The sequence below is a fragment of the Bombus flavifrons genome, chromosome 6 (genome assembly GCF_040668555.2).
Source record: "Bombus flavifrons isolate JBK064 chromosome 6, iyBomFlav1_principal, whole genome shotgun sequence".
NCBI lineage: Eukaryota > Metazoa > Arthropoda > Insecta > Hymenoptera > Apidae > Bombus > Bombus flavifrons.
The window spans coordinates 14,685,537-14,705,723 of NC_138447.1; the positions used below are offsets into that span (position 1 = coordinate 14,685,537).

Sequence of the window (20,187 nt, forward strand, 5' to 3'; positions counted from 1 at the left end):
ACCACACAAGTCAAATTTTTCCAATATTCCTCTGAATCGGATTCTTCCGTGTTCTTCTTTTTCTTGGCTTAAAATTGAATCGGTGCAAAACTGGTTTGTAGTCCGCGGAATGCACTCTAACACTGCTCCGTTAAAAGTGAAATCACTGGCACGAACACGAGCGGTAACAAAGCTTTCTAAACTCTAATTAATGCTATACTCGACACGGGCACAAACTTACGGGAAATTATAGTGTTTTGATTAAATAATAGAATTTGATAGGTCAAGTACAAAAAGTTATGTGTGTATTAGATGACGAATGCGTTCCGATTGGAGGAATTCAGCGACGCTGCCGCGGTCTACCGACGTCGCGGAATGACTGTGAATGATTCGAAACCACGGCCTACGGACCTAACGAGTTGTCAGTGAAAGTTGGACACTCGGCCGCAACTCGCAGCGATCGGATCGGCCGATCTCGTGCCGTGGTTCGTTTATTCGCCAGTTTGTCTGGCGAGAACCGGTGCGAACACTTAACAACCATTTTTCACTTTGTTCTGATAGCGCACGAGTTCTATATCTTATCGGATAAAACAAGTACAGATTCGTATTTAATCGACTTTCCACTTAGTATGAATTTATTAATTAATTTATTAATTCCGTGTTATTTCTTTTCCTCTGGATGCGGTATTTCTAGTAATCTCCAGTTTTAATTGTTAAGATATAGAATATTACATTTTTAATGGAAACGTTAAGTATGGAAATTGTTAGAAACAGTGTTCTTTTTAAATCAAAAACTATTCACTCTAATTTCTTTTTACGATATAAGATACTGGAAAAGTAGAACATGGAATTTTCTTTGAAACAGTTTTATTTATATCACTTAATAATTTCAGTTTTCTTCGTTAGTAACAAATAATATTTTGTTAAATACAAGTATCAAATATGTTATTGTTTTGTCAACATTAACAATATCAAAATGTTGTTTTCATTCTTCAATATCTCGACACACAACGAAATAAATATTTACACGGAGAAATTATTTTTCAACAACAGTTCTACACATGTAATACGATGTTTGCTCTCACAATCCTGAATAAATGTATTTTCCAGTTCCACGATATATCCTGCGTACGTAGAACAAAAAGAATTTTTCTTCGAGTAAACCAGTTTGCCCAAGGGCAATGATACGTGCGCGTCCAGATCAGACAAAAGATCAGTCACGTACTATCTTCAAAGTCCATATAGATACGTTTGCTTTGCTTCGTATATTTTCACAATAATAAATTTTCATAAATTCGTTTAAGTTCGATTAATTGATTTTGCTTTAATTGCCATTTTTCTACGCAATATGCGTTGAAACTTGATTCTATTTTTAATTTCACTTTCCCACAGAGTCATCGTATACGCGTTGCACTCTGACACACGTCTGTAAAGACGTCAGCGTATTTCGTAATTGCTATAGTCGCGTGAGAAAAAGTCTAATAATCTACAATGTATGATCGTGTAATACGAATATTGTTTCTCCTCGACACTAGTATTCGACGTAAACGTGGTAATTAATTTTGCCAATTACTATTAACGATATGCACGAAGTAAACATCCAATGTATGCTGATGAATAGTTGAATGACTTGGCAGAAATCTGCAATTTCGTTGAATAAGCATTGAGCTGTTGTCGTGGTAAGATGTTTATGTTAGCTAATGCTCGCGAATATATTACGTACTTATATTCGTTCGGTTTGTTGTTAGCGGTAAGTGTTATAAATGAGAAAGTCTCGTTATTCGGATATGCAGTTTTTCTGTATCCGGAGTTAATGTTCATGATATCAGAGATGCTTAATCCCAACAAGTCAATTTCCCTAGAAAAGGGCAAGCAATATTTTATACATGTAATATAATTACGTATAAAGGAGATAAATATAAAGTAGAAAGTGTGTAATATTTCCTATATATTATTCAATTTATTGCAAGCACTTGTAATTGATATATTTAAGAAATATATTACATAGTCTATTTGTATGCAGTATATTTAATATGTTTTCTGCGTGAAAATTGTAACGAGACCCAACAACGATCTGGTAAAAGGTGTCACGTTCTTCAGAGACTCGTCGTGCAATTGTTTCACACTAAAACGCGTCGAAATGCCACTATTAGCGAATTTTCCTGATCGCCTTCTTCGTCTATCGTCTCGTCGACGATCTCCAGCACTCCACATGAATTTATCAGGGTCTGAAATCATCAAGTATCATAAAAGTCACATTCGACATGAAAAGATATTCGAAAAGTCGTGTCTAAAACAACGTATGCAACTTGCTAAGCATGTATGCAAATTTCTATGATTCACGTTCGTGTACAGAATCTCATAATTTCTGTCAGTAATTTATAAAATAGAAAAGAGAAAGTAAATCGGTGATATTTTATTCTCTCCTTTTTATTGAAATTAGTAACTCGGGTAAACTAGCTGTCGTTTATGACAATAATTATCTAATTTGACGACAAATTACGAAATATTAGGTTGTCCCAAAAGTTCCTTTCGTTTTACAAGGAAGTGGTAGATGCACAACATTTTTTGTTTTATATTATTTTATTGGATTACGTTTGATTCATTTTATTCTACTACTGCAAAATCGATCATACATAAATCCATAAAATAATATAAAATAAAAAATGTTGTGCATCTATTATTCCACTTATGAAATGAAAGAAATTTTTGGGACAACCTAATATTTCGTGGACGTAATATAAAAATCAAATATTACCACGGACATAACTTAAGACTAAGTTCTCTTAAGTTTCCTTTGTAACGTTAATTGCAATATTTAGAAACGTTTTTATTTAACGAGAAATATGAATTCTATATAAAAAAAAAAAAGGTTACAGAATGGGTAAAATAGCGCTTACGGTGATAAATCCCGGATTCCTCGGAAGCTTCCACGGATCCGTAGTTACTTGTGTCCGATTTTTGGGGGTGCAGTCGCAGCTGAAGCCGCGGGAGGCGGACGACGTTGGCCAGGAGGTCGAGAGACAAAGATCCCATACTTCCTAGGTGGAGGTTCCGGTGGCTGCGGCGGTGGAAATGACGGTTCGAGTATCTTCAACACAATGTACAACATATTTCTATTAATTTTCATTGATGTTAATTCGATATTCGATCAATAACGAACCTCTTAGATGCTATAATTATTACCAAATAGATTGCAGGTGTTCATCCATTTACGAGAAATGTAAAAATAGATACAGAGGTTTCTTTTCTGATATTCTCTCTGGAGAGCATACTCTTTTTATAGAACTTAGAGACGATTATTAAAGAAGAAAATTAATTTACATAGAATACAACGAAATTTCTTTAAAGTAAAAAACATGCAAATAATTTTACCAAGTTGTTCAAAATTCAAACAAATACTATTTCTAATTAGCATTTTTGTGTATATTTATTTAATTCTCGCCTGTCGGTTTCGAATGGCCTCCAACTATTTGCAATTGTAAAATATCTATACCCAATACGACAATAATACATTTCTTCGATCGTTGAACCTAATTTCTCTAGTTCTTATTATATCTAATCTAACCTATCGAAGTAATATAAATAGAATAATAAAATAATGGAAGAGGAACGGAAAATATTTTTTATAACAAGATAATGTCAGAGTAAACGCTATGCTTCCACTATGAAAATTAGCAAAGGCATGCAAAACATACAAAGCAGAATACTCGTAACATTTAAGGGATGAAGTAAACATCTATTTACATTCAATCTCTTCGATCGTATTCCTAGTACCGCAAATTTGTATAAACATCCACAAACTAATTATTATGGATAAAGGATTACCGCAGTCCATTATCCAAGCGATCTATCGATAAATTACGTAATCAAGACACACAATAATCCTAACAATAATACGACGACAATCCTATCGGCGTCAGCATTAACTCTTCCACGGGGTTCGAAAGCCTCGACTATTCCGTTGAATGCGTCTTAACTAACCGAGAGTCCTATGGTTTTCCCCAATTTCGTTCGCCAGACACCGAAATAACTTTACACGTCGCGTCCCGGTGGTCGCGAGTTCCCTAACAGAATTCCTGAACAATCTGTTCGTCTCCGTTTTGCTGGCGGTTTCCGAACGCTGGCCCAAGCTGTTACAACGACTGACGTAACCGGTAGTAAGAGGTAAACCGCCCTCCCCGTCTTCATTTTCTTGACAATTACAGAACACCGTCACGTAGGGAAAATCGGTGCACACAGTTTAATTGAAACGTACCTTGAGATTCTCGAGCGAGACTGTTCGTCCTTCGCCAAAACACGGTCCCGCGCGTTCGTTTTCTCGGTCAGCGACGTCGCCCGCAGAACTCTTGCACGATTCTCCGCTGGATATGTACTGGAAATCAACTACGAATTAATGACAATCGAAGAATTTCGCTATAGAAGGAATTTCAATGTTATGTTTCATATAGAAGAGATATTTTTTCGATACTTTCTTCACCACTTTCTCCAGTTCCAGTAGCTTGTCCTCTGCGTTGATCAGCTCCGTGCTTAGACGTTGCATCTGAATTATAATAATTTTGTTGAGATTTGATAAAGTAAATGAATCTTATGGGGCTAGGAGTTTTGCAAACTTAATTCTATCGTTGCTTCGTCTTTGACATTATTTTGCAATTAATTTCATTTTTTTTTTTGTAGTTAAAAAGTTTCGGAAGCTTTAAGATAGTATGTTACGTTGTAATTCTTTTTAAAATCGTCAGATTTTTGTGTATCGAAGCGAGAACGAGATCGAAGAATAAAAATTCGAAGGTTGTAAGTTACTTTTTCTAGAAATCACAGTGGAAGCTACCCCTTTCTTTGTAACTGAAAATATTTCGTTCACATGCACCTATGTTTATACTTATTATAGAATTAAGTTGTTATAGGTAAAATTATAAATAAAGTAGAATAAAAAGATGAAAATCTTTAGCCATATTTATAAGATTAACAAGACGGTTGAACTTTTAGTTACCTCGTCTTCCAGTTCCTGCGATGTTAATCTCTGCGCTTCTTTCTGAAAGTGTTTAATGAGATTCGCTTAGTCATTGTTTATTGTGATTTTTGAAAGAACTGAAAGTTTCTTCTAGACACTAACCACTTTAACCACCGCCTCGTCGTATTCCGTTTTCTTGTCTTTCAACGCCACTACGTCTTCCAGTCTCTGCAACAATCGTTTAAACGAGAAATCGATACGATTGAATTTCTATTATTATCGATCAGTCGACGCACCGTTCTGTTCTCCTCCATAATTTTTAGCATCTCCTTATTCGCCTTCTCCATTTTTCTTATCACCTGCAGTTAAGAAACAAATGAAGCTTCCTAATTTATTAATTAATTAATAATGTAATTGAAATTTTAGATTTCTATAATTAGCATAATACTAAATTACTAAATAAGAAGTCTAGGAATGTGGACACAAATCTATTCGAAGCTAATAAAAGCGTTAAAAAAAATCATCGCAGTCGCATCAATCACTGTAATTAATTGTTTTAGATTATTGGCGATTCGATTAAAATTATCGATAGATTATTAGTTTTCGAAAAAGATTGGTTTCGAGTGATAAATTTTAACGATTATAATGTTCGATTAGAATTGTTCAAGCTTTATGGAAGAGAAATTACAAGAGCGACAGCGGAAAATTTATTGTATGGTAATTTTGGATTACCTCCAAATGTTGACAAAATTTGTCTTAAATTTTCTGTGCAAAATTTACAGTTGTACTTACCGTAGTGGCGTACCACAGAGCAACGTAAAAAAGTATGTGCACCAGAATGCAAACGTAGACGTTGTCCAACACGTACACCCGTATGAACGACTGTGGCGCAATAAGAAACGGAAGTCAGTAGAAATCACGCGATGTCTCGTGATTTTCACGGTCTTTACTTGACGATCGTATACATCAACGAGCTTTAGAATCGGGTAGGACTTTGCCAGCCGGGAGAAGTAGCTCTGCTTTTGTAAGAACATCCCCGCGAATGTAATCCATTAGACAGGATTGCTAAGGATTTCGAAAATTCCTCACGAAGGATGGAAAATATCGTCGATAGAGAAATACTCGACACGAGACGCGTCTCTTCGATAAACGAGAGACGAAAATCTGCCAGATGTTACATCACGTACGTTCTGAATCGAGTAACGATTGAATAATCGACTGTCGAGTAATCGAATATTTATGACATTTGAAAATAATAAAGCGAAGTTTAAAAAGCAAAGAAAGTATTTTCTATTCGTAAGCGTTCTATCTTGTTCTATCTTCTCCTGTTGCTTTATATCTTTTGAGCGTTTGATTTATGGTATCTAAAAATAAATTCTGATATAGCTTCGAAAGCAAACGTTCAAAGAATGAAAAGATATTGTATGGTATTTTATATTCTTGTTCTTTTTCAAAGAATTACGTTCTCTTTATTAAAATTGGAAATAACATTTGATAGATTGCTTGAAATCGAAAAGGCATTCACCTGGCATTGCTGTTATTGAAGGAACAAAATTACGCTCTGTTTAAATCTCGTGATTACCAACTTACCTACTAATTCAAGAACGAAGCATTAGAATAATAATGTTAATTAATTCGCACGTGCGACGTATGTTATTTCAAAACGAGTTATCCTGTCTTAACGCTCGTTTCACAGCATAAACTAGCGCGACCAACGTGTGGCGTGACTCACTGGTGGTTCGCAACAGCTTCATTTTATGCGATAACGTGAACCACCGGTGAGTCACGCTATTTTTTTATAATTTTTATATCGCTATCAAGATTCAAATTCAATTAGATCTAGCCACAAAGAACGGTATCGATCGTTTACGATAATTACCATCGTCCAAACAACAACGTAATATTAAATTCGAAAAGAAAATCTCAACGAACATACGCTCGAGCAAAAGCATTAAATGTATAATTAAAGTGAAATTTTACACCCAACGAACGCCATAAAGGACTAAATTTCAATTAAGGTGTCGATTAAACCAAATTCCATAAAGAAACTAATAACACATTATTGGGGGTGTCATTAATTAACAGGGGACATAATTTACTTGTACCCGTTGGCCAAAGGAGTGATCCACCGATAATCGCGTATTATTAAACCCTGTTCACGGCAGCTTCAATGGCTGACTTAATTTCGCAATCGTCGCGTTATCGCTTGGTCGATTCGTGATATAATGATGCACCAGCCATGTTGACAATGCCGCCGATAATAAGCTCTGACAGCGGCAGCTGTCGAAGGAAATTAATGAGGGGAAAACAGAGAACAGGAAGAAATAGAAAGAAATAGAAAAAAATAGAAAGAGGAAAGGAAGTGCAAGACTTTCGCGTGTACATGATTTTATTTCCTAATTAGTAAATAATTAGATATTCGATTTGAGAACGTACATGTACATGTTTAATAGAGATAGTTAAGCTTGGTCGCGTAATTCCTTGTTATCATTCGTTAAGCGAGTCGACTCGAAATGAGACGTGTTCCAGCGATTTTATCACAATCAGCTCGTAAAGTAATTCGCCGGTAATTTACGAAGATGCTAATTGGTTCGTGGCGTCCAAGTGCTTTTAGCGAGTCAGCCTTCGCAATTTCACGAGATTCGATCTCGAAACCGCGGCCTCGAAATTATCGTCGAATTCTGCATTAATAATACAAATGCTTTTCCCGTGTTTGCGTGTAATTTTCCACCGTCCGATGAAAGAATCGCCGAAATACGATAATTTTAATGCGTCAGCAACGAGAATTTATTCGAACGATCCGCTTAATATCGCTAATTTTACAACGTCTGTATCGTGATACGGGGTGGTCGACGGGTGAAAGAAGAATCGAAACGCGTTTTGCAAGAACGTGTGAGTGTAATATCGATAATGAAGAGCGCAAGCACGGTGAATGAAAATTATGAACACGTTTATTGATTTATAACGTGTGGGCTTGCGTTTTAATTGGTTTAACGTTTGTTTAATGTAGAACACGATATCTGCTTGTTAATGTAAAGCACTATGATGGAGATGTTTAAACGGAAACAATTAAAATGCTTGCTTCGAAGCTAATTAATACTATAACGGTACAAAGCGAAGAATGGAAGAAGAGTAATTATCTACGTTGCTATATGGCAGAAATTTCATTTTAACCCTTTGACTTTCAACGAAGAAGTTGTATTCGCGGTATCGATCATAGATTCGATATTTAAACCAACGAAGGTTGTGTGAAATTTAAATTTCAGTTTTGTAGACTTGTAGAGGACTTTTAAATAAACATTATGTATAATATTTCAATATTATATGATATGACATTGCAAAGTAACAGTATCACCTAATATTTACCTACAATTCTTCCAAAGAAATCATAAGAATTGAGCTAATCGAATGTTTCAAAACATTTTCGAATGTTTCGAAATATTTCAAATAATCTTATTCGTTATTTAATGCTTTCGAATAACTTTAATCAAATTCTGAAATTTAAACGAGGTCCATTAATCGAATTAAAAAGACCGCGTGCACGGAATTAACGCGCGCAATTAAATCTCACAATCGCACAGCGTGACATGAAGTGAACAAAAATCGGAATAATCATTGTTCGATTTTGATCTTATTATTCGATGATATCGTCAGCCTGTAAATAATATAAATGTCAATTATAATTTCACACGCGTAATTATAATTATTTAAATAACCTAATCCCAAAAATCGATGGAGGATTAGTAAAAATCGTTTCTCCATCACGATCTAATCACTTGAAAATTAGCTCACTCGTTCATTATACATCATACGGAGATGATATCGAGAAGGTATCAAGTTTCAGGAAAACTGCACATTGTATGAATTTGTTTACCTTTGTCCTGAATTCTCATTCAGATAACACACTGTGGAACACGAGAACGTTGCCTGCAAACGTGCGAACATGGCATACGGACGTGTGAACCTGTTGTGCGAACGTGGCTAACGAATTTCGATTTGTGTCGCGAATCCTCATTCAAACGTCGCCCTGTGAACCGTCTCGGTCAAGGATCACCGTTTCGCGCCAACGAAACAGCCCAAACAAAACTATAATTTAGCAGGGAACGCGACATCGAACAAAGCGTGGTAAAAAATTCAGTACGCCGCGACAGTTCGCTCGCGCGATCTGTCTCGCATTGTTTCGCAAACAAGAAGCGTCGCTACGATATCGATTCTTCGTCGAACAATCCACCAGTATCCGCGTTCGAAAAAAAAAAAAAAAAAACGCTAGAATGTTACTAAAAGAAACGAAGGAAAAATATAGAATAAAAGAGATTGTGAGTAATAACGTTAATTATGCAGTCTCGTATCAATCTACTTAACGTAAGAATTAATACCTAATGCAAAACATCGTGGATTTATCATCTCTCCTTACGAGGCTAACATGTATCTTCGAATCTGTCATATTATTTCCTTCTTCGACCGTAATATTTAAACTAGTCATCGAGTGACATAAAAGTCAGCAAATTGACAAAAATAGTTTTATTCTTTTTCCCGTATTCCCCACTTTCGTACGATCTCCACGCTTCTCCATCCTTGGAAAGAGATCATCCACAACGCCAACAAATCTCTCGTCCACCTAAACGCTAGACAAACGCGTTTGTCCAAACAATCTAGTCGGGTCACGTTAAAGCATATTAGAAATTAATCCCGGGGCGATCGACGTCAGCATTCGATTAAATAAACAGGAATTAGCACATGAAAGACGGTGGCGATGGCACGACAATCGTCCACCGTTCGAAGAGGGAAAACGCCACTTGTCGTTTCCCATCGCGCCTCGCGGCCTCGGGGTTGACTAACTAAATACGTAGTTAGCTTCGAAAATGGGGCCCGGGGCCAGGGTTAAACCAACCTTAAAAAGCTTCGTTCGCCGTGCAAACACGCCGCGAGTCAACTGCGAAAACACTTGAGATCACTTAGACGAATCACCGTTCCCCTTTTGCCACCCTTCCGCTTGCGATTTCCGCCCCTGTCGCTGACGAGTCGATGTTTATGTAAAACAGTAGCCGATATGGATCGACGAGTATCTCAGTTTGGCGTGCCTGTGTGTGTTAAACGAAACTCTAGCCGTGGCTGGATCCACTTGACGCGTCAAAAACGTCAGTTACACTGATACCAAGGGAGTGGATCGCTTTTGTCGGCACCGGATCCTGGACTATGCTTGCCAGTAGGAATTCCAGCATCTTCGGGGCGGTGTTGTTATTTCCAAGAGGGTGGCTGATTGGGTTGAACGATTTGGAATTGGGGATTGCATCTAGCTGCTCTTATTAGCGACTGTGCTTTTCGATTATGAAAATAGTAGGCAGTTGATGAAATTAATATTTGTGGGAAAAATTTTCAGAGATCTTTATGGCGCCTTTCTACGTCCTGGAAGTTGATTCTTTAAACTACAGATCGGATTTTTATTGTTCACAAGGCTGTATATTAACGAACAATTTTCGTGTAACACTTGTCTGTTTCGACCTTCGAAGTTGAAGTGATTTATCGTATCCTTCTTCTTTCTCCTAGGCCAGTGTTGAATTTTTTAAATAATAAATGATCTCCTTTTTACTTATTGCAATCTATGCTCACGATATATCATACGACTTATGCTTTATTCTAAAATGCATTTAAAAGTATGACGTTGGTAACGTAATCACTTTTCTCTTCTTTCCAATTTATAAAGTTTAATTTATGAACTGTTATAAAATTCCCTTTTCCTATTTCGCAACTTTTAATTTCCTCCCCGACTCCATTCGTAGATATTAATTTTACATCCAAACTACAATCTATTACTTCTTCGAATAAAAATCCCCACAAAATTTATAATACCTTAACTTTGCCAAACTCTGGCAAAGATTCGTTCGAGCGGGTTGCCTTCCTTTGGAACAGAGCATGTCGAGAACGTTGCACGGGGAGCAAACGCAATTTTCAGGCGAGAGAACCCCCGGTAAAACAAACTCGCGTCGTCTGGTCGTTTCACGAGCGAGTTATCGCGCGATCGGCGTGTAAGAGGCGAAGATAAAGGCGAACAGATATAGAGAACGGATCGGTGGGATGAGGGCTGGCTTGGCAGGAGCAAATTGGTCGGCCAGGGAAAACAGGATAACGCCGGAGGATTGTGGATCCTGTGGATGCTGCGCCTAAATAGAGGCGGGCAATAGCATCGGGACATAATCGATTTGCCGTGAACTCATCCGTAATTCGGGGCCACAGTCGGCGTGACAAGAAAGTCTCGACGTTGGCAAAGGCGCCAGCGAACCGAGAAATTACTCATCGTTCTGATTGAGGTTAATTAATTAGATAATTAAGTCTCCCCGCGACAACGACGACGTCGACGACGACGACGACGACGACGACGGAGAATGGAGGATGATGTTGGATAGAGAAATGTCGTGCTGCAGCCTCCTTCCGTTTTCTCCCTTTTTTCCCAGGAGATGATTTCGCGATGGTGATCCTCGTTATAAAAATGTTCCTCATTATTACCAGGACTACCCTCTCTGACGGCCTTACCTCATTAATGTCCTTGTTCGAATCCGGGACGTTGCAACGCTCCAGGCGAGATTTCGACGTTTCACGATGGAATTCTTGCTTCTGCGATAAGTAATTGATGTTTAGCGAAGAGTTTTTCAACCGTTGAAATCACCCCATGATTTAACAATGCTAGTTAATTAATGAATACAGGTACCGGTTACCGAATTAGGATCAGACAGAAAAATTATTACAATGAGTATAAACAGTACGCTATAAGATTTTGTATAGATAGCAACTATTTCATTACTGTATAATCAATATGTTACAGAATTTCTCTGTAGATTGTAGATGGTCGAGTTATTTTTTCTATGGCCTGCTTGGCCATTTGCCTATAATTAAGTATATTTGATAAAAGAGGATCGATTTGCCTGTTATAGTTCGATATCGGCACATAATATTGCAAATCGAATGGATCGTAATGCGTTCATTTTCCATTTCACGTGCAATTAGTCTCGTCATCGAATCGAATTTTCCACTCAGCAAGCAAAATTATTTTCCGTCATGCTTTCTATTCATCAGCCCGCGGAAAGGAAACAATAATAAAAAGCGCCAATATCGCGTGACACGTAATAAAACGTTATCAAGAGGGACAGCGTCGAAAAATGCTCGAATTAATTTCGACCCCCCGATCCAACCGAATTCCCAGGGAAATGTTGAACCAACCGAATTATGGAATAAATACCCGCGATATCTCCGGCAAGATATAAAATCCATCGCGTGAAAAACCCATACCTTCGCATGTCTCTGACAGTCCAAAAAATTCCGACGTGAAAAATAAAATCAACGATAAATCGATATATCTCTGTGTGTCGTTTTATGCGACGATTTATTTTTTACGAACTCGGACGTTATCGTGGATAACGACGAGGAGCAGAACGATGATGCAGGCAGGGTCGAGGCTGCGTATGAAAGAACTCTTTACACGTGGCACTTAACGAGAATCTCATAATCTTGCAGGAACGTTGATCTGCCACCCGCCTTCTATCTCTCGACTTTTCCCTGCGCGGCCGGAAAATCTCTTTGAAGCTCTGCCCATTGACGCTCGCGGTTTAATATTCCGTCACGAATATTAATGCCCTCCCAGCAACTGCCGCTCGTAAATCAGCGAATCTCTTCCTCCGCTGATGCACTTTTCTGTGTGGTTTTCCCGCGTTCCTTCTCCTCCGTTCGCTCTCCCTCTTTCACTCCTCTCTACAGGGTGATCTACAGAATTGTTTCAGACGTAACTCCGTTATTAACGCACTTAAAGAAAAATTTCAAAGGAAGAAGACGAACGTTTGAAAGACTGCAAGTTTCAAAGACTGTAACATTTGTAGGATTATAGATTCTTTACAACAATAATCGTATTACTTCTTAAATGCTGAAATGAATATTTTTTTATGTAGATCGAACCCTCTCGCCATTCAATAAATAATACTATTTTATATATATATTTACGGATTGATTTCAAACTTTACTAACATAATGATGATATGTTTAGCTTATTACAGCGATAATAAAATTTCCAAAGGTTTCGTATAACATACATAATGTCTTCATAAAATCTTTCTACGGTACAGTGACAGCCAGAAGAAAATTTAAAGAATAAAACGAAAAAAGACGCTATAATTTTAAAAAACTTGGATTACAATTGACGAGAGAAATGAATGTATAACATAATTATGTATATCCTATAATAGACGTATGGATTTGGTACAGAAAACAATGTCTAACACAAATTCCACTTGTACAATTCCACGCAAGTATCGGTTTTAAACTTTTTTATGCGCTGTAAGTATTCTGAATACTTTCGTTAACCAGCATAAGCACAAGAGTAGCGTATTACGTCTCAGACCACATTAAGAATAAAGTTACGCTTTGAAACAGTTACATGGATCACCCCGTATATTTTTTCTCTTCCTTTTTCGCTCTCGACCCCTTCGCATCGTTTCCTCTCCTCCTTTTTCCCTTAACTCCCGTGCAGAGTTTTCTCCTTTCCTCCCTCTTTCCTTAACTTTCACAGCGTCTTTCCACGTTTCCCTTTTTTTTTCACTGCATTTCTGCTTTCCTTTGTCCCTATCATTCGCGGTGTCTCTTCTTCGACTCTCTCATTCTTTGCCACGAAACGGTGATTCTTTCGACTCAGTCGCTCCCTAGCTCGCGATCCTTACTACGTCGCGAGGACAGCCTCGCTGATTGAGAATAATGCGAGGTACCAATTACTCGCTGGCATAAAGAGGAATTCATTAGCGGGAGAAACGCGCCGCCGGGGCATCTCTCTGTTTAGCTTTCGAAGAGGGACAAGGATACGGCAAGAAGAGGGTAAAAGGGAGAGCAACTGCACCGGTTGCACGCGGCTTTTGTGCAACGGGATGCGCCACGCTACCGAGCACTTCCTGCATTGTGCCTCGGGACGACGCGTGGTCGAATATTTTATTCCGTGCGAGGCACAGAGGTCAATGATTGACGCTAGTCGCGCATTAATTAGAAAAGAAGCCGCAAAGCGAGTGTACTTTGGTGCACGTTTGTCGCCAGGTTTTTGGTGAATGGTTCCGCGGAAACTGATGACCCAGTGATACACGTCTCGTGATGAAATTGGGAATGCCACTTTTTTGACGATACGGTGGAAAGTGGTTGGAAATTCCACTTTTTCGTGAAATTGGGAAAGTCAAGAGAAGTAACATATTTCGTGGCGAAATTGGAAAAGTAAGTGAATTTTGTCGAAGTCTAGGAAAACTACGACTTCAAGTTTTTAAATTCAGGGAAATAGGGCGGGGAATGTATTGGTAATTATTGATATTGCCAGGAATTCAGAGTTTTATGAATATGATTAGAGAAATGGAACTTAGATTCTTATCAAATAAACGAAGAACACAAGGATGAAAAATATGACAAGTCACATTTCTCGTATTCTACAGAATAATTTAAAAATCCGATTTATTGTCAACCACTTTCATAACAAAATTATCTTTGCACTTCGTTGTGGAATTAAATATGTGTTTCATAAATATAGACATTTGTCTTTCGGTACACTTAAAAAATATAATACATTAGTAATAGTAATATAGACTATTGTTAATTAAATTACACTAACATAACAACTAAACAAATATCATTCGTTTCTTAGAAAACAGTACACATAGATATGTCATCTACTTTTACAATCTTTATATCCTTTAATTTATCAAGTTATAGATCTTCTCAACTATTTCACATTGAAATGCTTCTTTTCCCAACAACCGATAAAAAGTCATAGAATCAAAGATGGACTCATATTTTCTCCGTGTACTCTTCAGTAATAAGTAATAACTTTAAAACGTTTTCTTGGCAGTATACGATACTGATAATGTAATAACCAAAACACGAATCGATACTTAATCTCGTAATCGATATCGAAGCGTAATTTCTCGGTAAATTTTCGTGTCAATATCCTGCGACAAACATCAAAGATATCCATCCTGTTTAAATAACGAGCGTTAAACGTCATTCTGTTTGCACTGTTGCGCAAAGTTGTAAATCCTGTCTGCACAAATGGCGAACATATATCGCGCTGTTTTCTTTACTTCCTTTCCCTTGTACGATCACGATTACACCTTTATGGTTTTACAACGGGGACAGATTCTTTTTATCTGCGGATTCGATTGGACGGGGAGGATCCGCGTTTTCGAGAACGACCGCTTCCTTCGTGTCTTGTTCCCTTCGAAATTCGCTTTATCGTCCCTTTCCTCCGCGTGTGTACACTTATTTCATGCTCGGTGGAACATCGGGTCTCCGAAGGAAAGCAGCTTGCTTACTCGATAAGAGGCAAAGAAATTCTTGCGAAATTCCCCCTAGCAAAAGGGCCCTCCGCGATGCGTAATTTAGAACTCGTGTTACGCTGCAAATATGAGAATTCTACGAATCCTTTCAACTTTTGATTATTATCCTAAAATTTCGATATTGCAGATCCACGTTTTCGACAGAAAAACGAAGTTCCCATTTTCCCTTCTTTGCAATTTTCCTAGCGGTTTTATTTTATTATCGAATGGTTCATAGCGAAAGAGACTCTTCTCTATGTTTGCTTCTGTTCAGAAAACCCAGAGAATACTCTAACGAAATCTAATTACTGTTCAATACAATACTTTTTTAACAAAGTATTTGTTATATTATAAAATTCTGCAAGTGCACTTTTAACTAGATCATGGAATTACGGGACTACAACAGGGGTTATCTTCGTAAAGCTGCTTAATTTCCGTTCGACGATAAATCAGAATATAGATCGCTTTTCATAATTCAATTTTACCATGTTGTGAGCCTTGCTCCTGACTACTAGTTATAATATAATAATGTACGTTTAAAATTCCCTTTTGTCTTTGTTTTCAAAAATACGATCACAAAGAAGTAACGAAAATCTGGCACAATCTTTCTCTTATAAATTGACCCATAAGCTAGACGTCCCGGTTCCAAGCGCCTCGTGTTTAAACGAAACTCTCTTTCCTTTCTTTCTCCGCTAATACCACCGCCAGACTGCGAATGTTTATCCGCTTATTATTTCAAAAACGTAAAGTATAAAATGCATCTTACCACGCAAAAGTATACGAAATACTCAAGATAAAGCGTTTACTACGATATTTAGTCGATGGAACAAATCTCCCTTAAAGCTTCGTCTCTCGAGCTGCATCCCTAAAAGTATGAAAATGCATAAACATTCGCAGTCTAACCATCGCAATGAAATAACAAAAATCTCTTGCAAGCGCAGCGTGATAAATCGCCCCATAGATTTACATTCCTCTCTGTTCCAGGCGCCGCGTGCTTAAGCGCGGCGCCCAATTATCAAATTAATTAAATGCATCGAGCGTGTCCGCGTGAACGGTGGCTGAATCATCCCCGTGGCCCGAAAATCCGACTGAACAATAACACTTGCTCTGTCGGCTGTCATCCGAGGTTGACAGGACCGCACCTAGAACGAACGTGCCGCCTGCCTGGGATGCTGTCAGTCAAGGATCAGCGAACCGTAAGAAGAGCCATTGTGAACGAAAGTATAACAGAGAAATGGAATCGGAGCTGTCGCGGGCCGATCGAGGGTCAAACAGAGCCTGGGTATCCGCGGCTATGGGGTTGCTCGACCTGATTGGACGTCAAGCAGGAGAACGCGTCGCGCCGTCCGAACAGAGAATATGCTTTGACTGGAAATTAATTCAAGTGGTTTCCGGGCTGAGACGAACGACTCGGAAAGTAGGGAGGATTGCTGGCTTGTTCGTCGATCGAGATTGTTGAATGTCATTGTGGAATTGATTGGTACATTGGCGAGGGTGGAGGATTGGAGCAAGTTGAAGAACGATTTAAAGGCTGGTAATTTGATGATTTTTATGTTTTAGGTAGACGCGTTTTATTTCTGTGATTTTCATTGTGTGCGTGTGTGTGAGTTTGGTTTGTTGGGAAAAAATGCTGATAATAACTGAAAAAGGAAGTGGAGGATTATGGTAGATAAGTAAAATGCGCATAGCAGAAGAATTAAAGCCCCGATAAGACACGCGGATTTCTTGCTAATCGTGACCTACGTGACAGCTGGGAATATCGAATGCGATTTTGATAATTGTCATTTATTGGCAAGAATATTACTAACAAGAGGTTCCATGGTGTAATGGTGAGCACTCTGGACTTTGAATCCAGCGATCCGAGTTCAAGTCTCGGTGGAACCTATACTTTTGCATTTACCGTTGCAATAATTTATTATAAAGTTAAACAAATGTTTCAACAACAATAGGAGGCGTAAAAAGTTAATTAAACAACAGGTTCCATGGTGTAATGGTAAGCACTCTGGACTTTGAATCCAGCGATCCGAGTTCAAGTCTCGGTGGAACCTTTGTTTTTGGTTCAAAAAATCATTTAAATATTGATAAATAATTTATTAATTAAAAAATTTAAATATATACTAATCCAACAACTGGTTCCATGGTGTAATGGTAAGCACTCTGGACTTTGAATCCAGCGATCCGAGTTCAAGTCTCGGTGGAACCTTTGTTTTTGGTTCAAAAAATCATTTAAATATTGATAAATAATTTATCAATTAAAAAATTTAAATAAATACTGTTTCAACAACTGGTTCCATGGTGTAATGGTAAGCACTCTGGACTTTGAATCCAGCGATCCGAGTTCAAGTCTCGGTGGAACCTACGTTTTTGCATCATTTATTGCAATTTTGAAAAAATGTTAGTACAAGAAGAAAGTAGACTGAAAATTGCTTAAATAGAGGGTTCCATGGTGTAATGGTCAGCACTCTGGACTCTGAATCCAGCGATCCGAGTTCAAATCTCGGTGGGACCTTCAATATTTTTTACATCTTGAAAATTTTAAACAATAAGTTATTAATATTAAAGTCTAAGAATTTTTATATTTTGCTCGTGCAACAGGTTTCACATGAAAGTTATAGTTTTTGAAGCTCCCATTGTTAGACTATGGACGTATAAGATGAAGTTTTATATAAGTTATTAAATCTTCCTAACAAACTACATAACGGTGAGAAGATCTTTATAAAATAAGTAACCAATACAATATTGAGATAGAAACAACATTTACATTATTATTTCAAATTTTAGTACGAAATATATAATCTTAAATTTTATAAAAATATTAACATTTGAAATGAAAAAAAGTTCAATACGATGTAATATTAAAAAATCGATCGCATGTGAGGTTCCATGGTGTAATGGTTAGCACTCTGGACTTTGAATCCAGCGATCCGAGTTCAAATCTCGGTGGAACCTAAGTAGTTTTCTTTTGATTACGCCGATATATTTATATAGGATATGTTTCTGTAGATAGAATACATATATATATAAATCGTTAACCAACCGGTTCCATGGTGTAATGGTTAGCACTCTGGACTTTGAATCCAGCGATCCGAGTTCAAATCTCGGTGGAACCTGAGAAAAATCTTTTTTCTAAATCATTTTTACTATAATAGCGGAATATTTTTCAAGGGCTCGATAGGGGTGAGAAAAACTACCCCTTTCAAGCGGTCTCATGGTGTAATGGTTATCACTCTGGACTCTGAATCCAGCGATCCGAGTTCAAATCTCGGTGGGACCTGCTTTTTTTGCAATCGCTTTTTTTTCGTATTAATAGAAAAATCATAATTATTTAATTGATCAATGTTCCACAAATATTTCTCATAATTTTTTCAATGATTCTAACAACAAAACATGTGATTGTGTGACAAACTAATGTTTTTTTTTATTCAAATATTTATAGAAGTGATATTCAGCAAGAGGAACATATATTATATATATAAACACATATTACTAAAAATAATCTAGTTGAAAATAGGAAGCTTTACGATAAATCAAATTTCTTTAGATCTGATTCAATTCTGTTTATATAGCGAATCGTTTTGAATTAACTTATAATTTAATCTACATATTTTATTCAATTAAGTTTTCACAGTAAATTTTTCTTCTTATTGATTTTCTATTTCATAACTGTATTTATGACCAGATAAGTCTTTGCGCAAAATTGTACAATACCTTTAATAGTTTATCAATAATATTAACAAATATATATAAAAAATTACAAGTGGATATCTATATGCAAATATTTAATGCAAAATTATAATTCACAAAATAAAAAATTCCTTCGAGCCGGATTCGAACCAGCGACCTATGGATGTCCGCTCTTTTACTTTCCAACTACAGTCCACCGCTCTACCAACTGAGCTATCGAAGGCTTGAGGTCCACTTCTAATTTTTTACATATAACGTAAGGTATTATCCTGGAATTATTAGTCTTCAATAAATTAATTATTTATTAAACAATAACAATAATATTTACCTCGTTATACATTTTCACTTATAAGAATCCAATATTTTTCATAAATTCTGACATTTTATCCATCACGTAAAGCGAAAGTAGAATTAGGTCAAAGGAAGATCTATATGTAGAACTACCTGACCTACGTTACAAACGAAGTGTTGCGTCATGCCAAGCCTTCGTGCGTAATTTGAACGTCAGAGCGTACTTCACCCTTATACTCTGCTCCTAATTAGCAATTACTAAGGGACCTGGAATTGGATAAATCGTTCAGTTACTCCATACTAACTATATTTTCAACCAATCGCGGGGAGACGCAATCGCGAGGAGAGACGTCAACGAGAGTCGTAAATTCCCGTTACGATTATAATAATCGACACCACGAGTTGATCGATCCCCTGATTTCCGTTAAGATAATAGGGGTGATTCAGTTAGTATAACACTGTGGTTCACAGAATTATAAATTATATATTTCTTCCACTTAAGTTACACCGTTGCTTATAATATATATCGTCGACAATGAGTTAGCGTATAGAGACGCGATACACTGGCACAATGTTCGTTGAGGATAGAGCAAGGCTCTTAGAGTTTTGTTATAGTTGCTTAACCCGTTACTGACATGTTGACTTGACTTTTCTGATGTCGCAGAAGAAGTAAGTTGGGCGACGATGCTGTGTCGGAGGAAAGCTGGCGATGGGTATGTCTAGCGCACGAGCCCATCGGATTTGTTCATGACATTTTTGGTCAGGAAAGTGAGGGCAGTATACATTGCTTCTGATTGGATAAACGAAGGTTGGTGGACTAGGAAGGGTCTTAGCCGCCCTCGATAGAAAGTTGCTAGTAGGAAGCATCGTACGTGAGAAGAAACTAACTTTCCCTTGTCAAGCCGTAGTAGACAATAGTCTTTAGAAAATGATTGGGAAAAAAGATATTTGTTG

At 37.4% G+C, this 20,187-nt stretch overlaps 1 protein-coding gene and 9 non-coding genes across 11 annotated transcripts; 8 read left to right on the plus strand and 2 right to left on the minus strand.

Annotated features, from left to right (window-relative positions):
- Nucleotides 1–51: 51 nt before the first annotated feature.
- On the minus strand, nt 52–5,913 carry LOC138180700 (uncharacterized). 2 transcript variants are annotated; one of them, XM_069114780.1, is made up of 9 exons: nt 5,723–5,913; nt 5,227–5,289; nt 5,093–5,158; nt 4,970–5,011; nt 4,451–4,522; nt 4,238–4,365; nt 2,880–3,070; nt 1,984–2,207; nt 52–1,837 (listed from the first exon to the last, which is right to left on the minus strand). In XM_069114780.1, exons 2-8 carry the CDS (start codon nt 5,275–5,277, stop codon nt 2,008–2,010), a joined length of 750 nt encoding a protein of 249 aa, XP_068970881.1. In that variant the 5' UTR covers nt 5,278–5,289; nt 5,723–5,913; the 3' UTR covers nt 52–1,837; nt 1,984–2,007. The 2 variants fall into 2 exon arrangements, with proteins under 2 accessions (XP_068970881.1, XP_068970882.1); XM_069114781.1 differs by lacking the exon at nt 52–1,837 and having other exon boundaries at nt 1,915–2,207; nt 5,723–5,911.
- An 11,157-nt stretch (nt 5,914–17,070) lies between these two features.
- TRNAQ-UUG (transfer RNA glutamine (anticodon UUG)) lies at nt 17,071–17,142 on the plus strand. The gene has a single exon. It is a non-coding gene; the product is annotated as a tRNA-Gln (tRNA).
- Nucleotides 17,143–17,234: 92 nt separating this feature from the next.
- TRNAQ-UUG (transfer RNA glutamine (anticodon UUG)) lies at nt 17,235–17,306 on the plus strand. The gene has a single exon. It is a non-coding gene; the product is annotated as a tRNA-Gln (tRNA).
- An 83-nt stretch (nt 17,307–17,389) lies between these two features.
- Nucleotides 17,390–17,461, plus strand: TRNAQ-UUG (transfer RNA glutamine (anticodon UUG)). Its single transcript has one exon. It is a non-coding gene; the product is annotated as a tRNA-Gln (tRNA).
- Nucleotides 17,462–17,544: 83 nt separating this feature from the next.
- On the plus strand, nt 17,545–17,616 carry TRNAQ-UUG (transfer RNA glutamine (anticodon UUG)). Its single transcript has one exon. It is a non-coding gene; the product is annotated as a tRNA-Gln (tRNA).
- Nucleotides 17,617–17,695: 79 nt separating this feature from the next.
- TRNAQ-CUG (transfer RNA glutamine (anticodon CUG)) lies at nt 17,696–17,767 on the plus strand. Its single transcript has one exon. It is a non-coding gene; the product is annotated as a tRNA-Gln (tRNA).
- Nucleotides 17,768–18,135: 368 nt separating this feature from the next.
- On the plus strand, nt 18,136–18,207 carry TRNAQ-UUG (transfer RNA glutamine (anticodon UUG)). Its single transcript has one exon. It is a non-coding gene; the product is annotated as a tRNA-Gln (tRNA).
- Nucleotides 18,208–18,296: 89 nt separating this feature from the next.
- Nucleotides 18,297–18,368, plus strand: TRNAQ-UUG (transfer RNA glutamine (anticodon UUG)). The gene has a single exon. It is a non-coding gene; the product is annotated as a tRNA-Gln (tRNA).
- Nucleotides 18,369–18,460: 92 nt separating this feature from the next.
- TRNAQ-CUG (transfer RNA glutamine (anticodon CUG)) lies at nt 18,461–18,532 on the plus strand. Its single transcript has one exon. It is a non-coding gene; the product is annotated as a tRNA-Gln (tRNA).
- Nucleotides 18,533–19,071: 539 nt separating this feature from the next.
- On the minus strand, nt 19,072–19,165 carry TRNAY-GUA (transfer RNA tyrosine (anticodon GUA)). The gene is made up of 2 exons: nt 19,129–19,165; nt 19,072–19,107 (listed from the first exon to the last, which is right to left on the minus strand). It is a non-coding gene; the product is annotated as a tRNA-Tyr (tRNA).
- Between the last annotated feature and the right edge of the window lie 1,022 nt (nt 19,166–20,187).

What these genes read in the sequence shown, in the direction of transcription:
- LOC138180700 (XM_069114780.1), bottom strand. Translation starts at nt 5,277, where the DNA reads ATGGAGAAGGCGAATAAGGAGATGCTAAAAATTATGGAGGAGAACAGA. An exon ending in TTATGGAGGAGAACAGAACG is followed by an intron (nt 5,159 to 5,226) that starts GTGCGTCGACTG and finishes CGATTGTTGCAG; the next exon opens with AGACTGGAAGACGTAGTGGC. An exon ending in TGGAGAAAGTGGTGAAGAAA is followed by an intron (nt 4,366 to 4,450) that starts GTATCGAAAAAA and finishes ATTAATTCGTAG; the next exon opens with TTGATTTCCAGTACATATCC.